At 42.4% G+C, this 7,209-nt stretch overlaps 2 protein-coding genes across 5 annotated transcripts in view; one reads left to right on the forward strand and one right to left on the reverse strand.

Annotated features, from left to right (window-relative positions):
* Nucleotides 1-5,013, reverse strand: part of NUDT2 (nudix hydrolase 2) — an 11,678-nt gene extending 6,665 nt beyond the window's left edge. Inside the window, exons 1-2 of one of the 2 annotated variants that reach the window (XM_006916052.3) lie at nt 4,818-5,011; nt 1,257-1,384 (exon numbers count right to left, since the gene is read on the reverse strand). In XM_006916052.3, coding sequence (XP_006916114.1) covers nt 1,257-1,312 — 56 coding nt within the window. In that variant the 5' untranslated portion in view covers nt 1,313-1,384; nt 4,818-5,011. Of the gene's footprint in view, nt 1-1,256; nt 1,385-4,817 lie in introns of both variants that reach the window. The other variant, XM_006916053.3, reaches the window with a different exon arrangement.
* A 113-nt stretch (nt 5,014-5,126) lies between these two features.
* Nucleotides 5,127-7,209, forward strand: part of KIF24 (kinesin family member 24) — a 49,045-nt gene continuing 46,962 nt past the window's right edge. For all 3 annotated transcript variants that reach the window (XM_006916054.3, XM_015592640.2, XM_025049737.1), the window contains exon 1: nt 5,127-5,307. The gene's annotated coding sequence lies outside the window, so the exon portion shown is untranslated. The remainder of the gene's footprint in view (nt 5,308-7,209) is intronic.

Consider the following 7,209-nt stretch of genomic DNA (forward strand, 5'->3'; position numbering starts at 1 on the left):
GCACCAGCAAGGTGAGCCAGCAGATCAGTGTTAAAAGGTATGTACTTCCACCATGCCTGGTGTTCTGCTCTGTCTTTAACTTGATTTCAGCTTTCCAAATCTCGAATAAAATTTTCTTGAGGTCAATTCTAACCTGGAACCATATAGGAAGGTAATCCTGATCCCAGCTTAGATAAGTGGACACAGTACAAAGCCACTGCAAGCACACACACCTAGTATAGTAAATCTCTGTACCTCTGGCAGGGAAGAGCCTGACCATGAGCTCTGTCTCCTTGGAACTCAGCACAGCAGCTCTCGACAGATGTTCATTGACTCAACAGAACTCTCTTTCCACCCCTCACTCAAACAAATGCTCAGGGTAAGTTCTGGGAATTTGGGAAATAGCCCAGTGTTTTCCTAAAGAGTGCCATTTACATAAAAGTCAATGGAGCTATTGTTGGAAGTTTTCTGGTTTTCTGGAGGCCACGGAGCCTAAACAGTCCTGGGGTTTGAAAGGAGCCAGCACTCTGAGACTGCTTGCTGGATGGCGTGCAAGCCTGCCTGCATCCCTCTCCCTCTCCCTCTCCCTTTTCCCCTCCACCCCCCCACACACGCACGCACACACACGCACACACACGCACACACATAGACTCTAAATGGATTAAAACCTCAAGAGGTTAAAAAACACAGCATCCAATATGCAAATATGCCTGCAGCCAGGATTGCAGAGGTAAGAACGCCAGGCTGACAGCAGGCAATTCACACTTCAGGAAAGTGGCGGAAGTGCCTTAGGTGGTTATAAAAAACCTCAACAACAATAATGACAGAAAACCCTCAATGTCATCAGAAGGTTCCAGAAGCTTAGGAAAAGTGCTCTTGTCTTTATATACACAATTCCTTCACAGCCTAGGAGGTTTAGGATTTAGGTGCCAAAAAATAATTCACAGATAAGTAGCTATACTGATGTGTTGTATTCTAATATTTTCATCAAATCAGAGTGCTATTGCAAGCATAGCTCAACCCCAAAAGCCCTCAAATATACCTTTAAATACAGAAAGAGCTCCCCAAATCCTCCCCCAACTTGTACCTCGTTGTCAAAAATCCCTTTAGCAAAAACAGTGTTTCTTGCCACCATCTTATCAATTAAGCATTGACACTATGCCAGGTACACTGTGCCATGTATCTTTTTAAATGCTCAAGAAAACTCTTTGTGATAAGTATTATTATCTTCATTTTAAGATGAGGAAATTGAGATTCAAAAAGATTAAAATACTTGCCCAAAGGTATAGTTGGTCTGTGAATGGCGAGATTTGAATCCAAGTAAGCCCAACATCAAAGACTATACTCTTTTCCGTTATTCAGCTCTCCTTACCATGATATAGCAGGGCTTGCAGCACAAGTGGCCCTGAGAGAGAGATGTACAAATGATGTAAAAAATTACTTTCAGTTTCCAAATTTCCAGTCTTTGATCTATTACTCATATGGAGAATTTTAAAGATCTCTGGCTAGAATCCTTTCCACAGAACAAGTTTTAGTTGGAGTGTGGTGTAGATGAAGAACCTGGTACCCAAAGACAACACTGGAGAGGTAAAGTGTAGCCTTAGGCCCCTAAACTTTGCCTTTGCCTCTCTGATAAGGATTTCTATGCCTCCTCTGCTTATTTTACCTAGGAAATAGGAACCTAAAACCCATGTTTGAAACTATACCTAGTAGCCTGGGGGGTTCCCAAGTACCAAGTGCTGGGAACAGCCTTCATGCTAGCCTTGGACAAGCGCATAAGCACCTAACTTAGGGTGCTGGTGTCCAGGAAATTTGCCCAGGCTACTCCACTGTAAGGAGGGCCAACTCCGCCAGCCCATTCTTTCCTTTACTTCCCACATCATAATGATCTTTTCTTAATCTCTAACGCCCTTCTTCCCTTTCAAAGGAGTGGACAGAAATGGGCTGCCCATCCATGAATAAAGGCCTTTCTCACAACAACAACAAAAACAGAAAGAAAAGGAAAAAAAGCCCCAATGACTAAATTGAGACAAAGAAAATGTTCCCTCAACTGTACCATTCCCTGGACATCTGCCATTTTCTTTTCTCACAGAGACCAAGCTGCTGAGTCATCTTGCTATCTTTGCTATTTGGCTGAGGAAGGAAACAGGAGATTTCACCTGTAATAACATGAATATCAGCTTCTAGGATGAGGCCAAAGTCAGACAAGTTGGGACAAAAATCATTCCTAGTGAAGGGGATCTGTAGAGTGGCCTATTAGTGCCATCTACTGTACAATTCTGGAAAGCAAACATGGAGAATTCTAAAATTAAGAGACTGAAGGGATTCATTTACTCATCTTAAATTTGTTGAGTGTGTCCCATGTGACAGGCAGTGTGACAGGACTGAAGAGTAGATATGAAGCTGAATACTACAAAACCCCTGCTTTCTAGAGGTTCAAAGCTAGTGAAAGTGGAAGATATTTAAACAGACAAGTTACCAGAGTGTTTGTGCATCATAGGGGTATGTATAAGATAGAAAGGTAGCAAAGAAAAAAGAGCGATTGTCTTTAGGTCAAAGGGGTTCCCCATAAGGATTTTGAAGGATGGCTAGAAGTTGACTAGCAGAATAAAGGTGGATGCAAGCGGCACTTCAGGCAAAGGAGGAGTGTGGGCAAAGACCCTCAAGCAGAAGATGACAGTTCATTACTAAATAGTTTAGTTTATATTCTGTAGGCAATAAGGAGCCTTTGACTGGTTTTAGGCAGGGCTGTATTATGATCAGATCGACATTTTACAAAGACATTCTGGAAGCAAAATAGGTGCAGAGTGAATGTGAACAGGGGTCTCCAACCTCTGGGCCACGGACTGGCACTGGCCTGTGACCTGTTAGGAGCCACATAGCAGGAGGTGAGCGGCAGGCTAGTGAGCAAAGCTTCATCTATATTTGCAGTTGCTAGTAATACCACCTCAGCTTCGCCTCAGATCATCAGGCATTAGATTCTCATAGAAGCACCAGTCCCTGGTGCCAAAAAGGTTGGGGACCACTGAATTAGAAGGAAAGACTGGAGGTGAGGAAACCAAACAGTTACAAGACTATTGCCAACAGTCCAGATGACAATGAGAAAGGAGAGGAAGGGATGCATTTGAGAGATATCTCGAAGAGAAAATCAACACTATGTTTCATTGTCCAAGGGAGAGAAAGAGAAAGGTGTTTGGCTTGGGTGACTAGGTAGAAGAGAAGTAGGTGAAATAGAAAGTACTATATAATCTAATGATTTGTTTGGGACAAGCTGAACTTGAAGTGTTATAGATTAACCACAAGGTAAATGGTCATATGCGTCTAGAGTTCAGTGATCATCTGATCCCCATCTCTTCATTTCCCAAGGTGGATATTTCCATTAGAGAAAAATTTTGTTGTCACTGTAGGTACCTCTGCAGCCCACCTCCCTCTATTTGGGTAAGTCTGCCCATGCACCTGGTGGTCCAAGCATTTTCATCTTCTTTCAGTCAGAAACAGTATGGCATAACACAGAAAAGCATGGTGAGCTTTGCAGTGAGAAAGACATAGCTAGCTCCCTAATTTAACAGTTGTTACTTTGAGCATAAATAGTTGTCTAAGCTTCATTTTCCTCATTTATAAAATGAGGATAACTCCTACTTTTCATAGTTGTGGCATTTAAAACAATGTATACAGTGGTCTGACATATCAGAAGTACTGAATATATGAGTCGCTCTTATCCCTTATAATAAAAGTTAATCAGAGAGCTTATTTATGTTGTTTTAATAGCATGTTTTAGCATTTATTTATAGCTGAATCAAGAATATTTTTTCATATTTTCTGCAAAAGTGCTGGCAAATACACTGTTCATCACACCATGTATATTCCTTATGTATAAGGTCCCATAAGATAAAGTCCTTTTAATATAGGTACTAGGAAGAAATTTCACTCTTGTGAAGAATGGATTGTTTAATTATTAGTTCTTTAACTGACAAGTTTTTTAGCTAAAGTGGGTACTCAATTACAGTAAGTCTACTGACCTGTTGGCTAGTATATTTGCTTGTTTCTAATATGAAGTTAATAGCTACCATTTTTTGAGGAGTTACTACTTGCCAGGCATTGTGCCAAGTGTTTGACCTTCGTTATTTCATTTTCACAACCCTCTGAGACATTACCACCATTTTTCACAAGAGGCAAAAGGAAACTGGTTCAGAGATGTCTAAGTAGTAACTCAAAAACAGGTATACCTGACTCCCAACATCATTGTTCTTAGCCTCAACTTTATTTTAGCATTTTACATTTAGCTATTTGATTGCATTTAACTTACTTATATATTTTAAATACAATAACAAATACACAGGGCCCAAACCAGGCCAGAACAAAGAAAAAGTTGTTTTAGGTGGTGGGACTCTTGTGTGACTTTCTTTACTTCTATAATTGCCACGATATTATTCATTCGATACACGAAGCAGTTAGAAAATATAAAATCTCTTTTGGAAAGTAAGCAGATTTTAACAACAGGTGAAAACTGAGGCGCAGGAAGGGGAAGTTATGGCGCTCGGACCGCTGGGTCCTAAACCCGGGAACTAAGGGATTCCGAAGATCCACTCCATTACCACTCGCACGGGGGCAAGCAAGGCTCAACAGGCACTGAACTCTCCCTTCTCTCGGTGCACATGGGAAAATCGACATCCTGCGAGCCGAGGATGGCTTGCCACGCCTCGCTGACAGGTAGGCGGAGGGCGCTCCCACCTTTGACCCTGCAGCGACGCGAGATTAGTCAGCTGCAGACTCTCATCGCTCAGAGGCTCAGCTCCTAGGCAGAGAACCACCAGGTGGCCTACCGTAAGGTTACTCACCTGAACCAGAGGTAGGCAAGAGGCGGCCCTTTGACGGAGATAGAGTATGTTGACCAAACCGGAGAGCGCGATTGCGCTTTGGGTGACCAATAGTATGAAGGAGAAGGATCCTCGACCTGCCTCAAAGGTGCCACTCTCTCACTTAGAACATCGCGAGATCTTCACTCAAGCCGAACGATTGGTTGAAAGATGGAAATTGAGAGTTGCGCCTACTGTCTCCTCGGATCCCTGATTAGTCTTCTAGAGGAGAAGGCGGCCAACGTCAACGAGTTCCCTGGTTGCTCATTGGGGGACAATGCGGAACTACCCGCGCGCGGGCGTTCGAAACGGCGCTTGGCGGCGTTGCCATGGGGATGCGGCCTGGCTGCAGGCTCAAGTTCGTGAGTTGACTGAACACCTCCGCCGCCGTCCTTGGAGCTTTCTCCTGTCGGCGTCGTCTAGTCCTGTCCTTAGACAGGGTTGACCGTGGAGGAATTTGGAAACCTCCGAGGTGAGAAGGGGTCGGGGAGAACCGGGGCGGGTTAGGCCTGGTCGAGAGCCTTGGCTCCTGCCGCGTGTAAGAGGGTGCGCAGGACGCCCGCCCAGCGCGTGAGGAGGCAGGCGGTTGTGTGGGGACCGGGAGTTGGCCTCTCCCGGTTGTGCAAACGCTCACCCAGTCTTCTAGTCTTCATCTCTATGTCTCTGCCTTTTGTTCAGCGATTGTCTTGAACGACACTTCTCCCATGAAGCATTTTGTGAGTCTCGAAGTCTTCCTGCCTTTTAACCTCTCTTGAGTACTTCTGTTCCGTCTTGATTAATTTGTGTACTAAGGCGGGTCCCATTCTCCTCCTTTCTCCCATACAATTTTGAGGTCTTTGAGTCAAGACAAGCATCTTTCACAGTGTCTTACACAAAGAGGCATATCTCGGTATTGCGGGTTTGGTTCCAGATCACCATAATAGGAGTATCGCAATAAAACGAGCAACAGTATTTTTGTTGGTGAAGGGTGTTGCCTTCAGTTTGTAAGCAACCTCAACATCAAGCAATAAAACAAGGTATGCCTGTTGTAGATTTTTCAGGAAATGAGTTGAATTTAATTCACCACAGATAGATTGGATTCCCCTCTATGCCTGTCCAGTTTTCCCTCCCATACACAGATTATTATTTGTTTTTATGGGACTAGGGGGCGGAAACCCTAATCTCATATGCAAAAGGATCTGAAAATTTGCTGTTGGCCTTTCCACTCAGCGAAAGGGAAAGTTTCCCTTTGTGAAAGGGAATACTGGCTACCACTCTTCAAATAATTTTCTCCTTTGCATTTGTATTCTGCTTGTAGTCTATTTCAGCGCATATAATAGCTATTCTGGTAGCCTATCCATTTATCAGGTGTCCATGACACAACTGCATTACCAATACTATTATATCATTGCTAACTCAAGACAATATAACCCGATCTGCATTGTTGATGATTTTTATATCAAAATCATAGCTCAGTGAAGACTTTAGTAAAAGGACTAAAGAAGTCAGGTATAGCAGGTATGTTCTCATTACTGTCTTATAAAAGTTTGAACACTACCTTATAGCTAAACTGCGGATCTGTGACATGTAATGGAAACCGGACTGGGGATTCAGGGTTTGTTCTTGGCTCTGTCTCTAGCTCATTCATTGTGGCTGACTTTGCAAGTCATTTAGCCCCTTTAAACCTCACTTTTTCCATCTGGAAAATCAAATGGTTGAATTAGAATTCCTGTGGCTCTACTATCAACTTAATGAAGTAGTTGATGTCAGGTAGACATCACGCACTCAGCCTTCTAAAGATCATACAGGTGAAAGTAATGGCTACCATTTATTGAGCATTTACCCTGTGCAAAGCACTATATCAAAGGCTTTATATAAATATTACATTATTCTTAGTGTAGTACATTAATGTACTGCCCACAAAGCATTTCATTAAAAACTTTTGGTTTATGTTGTTATTGAAAATCTTTAGATATTCATAGTATGTCCTTGGGGGAAACTAGGGTATGATCTTTTCATGTTCCAGTTTAGGTAGCAATTTCAGCAGAAACAGCAGTTTCTTTCTCTGGGCTACAGTTTTGTTTATAAAGTGAGGTGTTGAACTCTTCTCAGATTCCTTACAGATTAATTGATCTATTAATCCAATTTCCTATGCTGACTCAGCAAACCTGTTCATAATTTGTGCAGAGTAGATCCTCAACAAATTTTGTTAAATGAATGAGTTCTGCTTTTTATACTTTGAGTGCTGTGGTCATTGTATACTTCCTGAGTTATTGTCTCAAGGATTTTGATGTTTATATTTTATTAAATAAGACTTTTCCATAGGCATAGACTAATATTAGGTACCATTTTGTATTGGAAAAACTGTTTTGTGCCTGTGTATCTTTTTTCCTGT

This window comes from Pteropus alecto, unplaced genomic scaffold (genome assembly GCF_000325575.1).
Source record: "Pteropus alecto unplaced genomic scaffold, ASM32557v1 scaffold206, whole genome shotgun sequence".
NCBI lineage: Eukaryota > Metazoa > Chordata > Mammalia > Chiroptera > Pteropodidae > Pteropus > Pteropus alecto.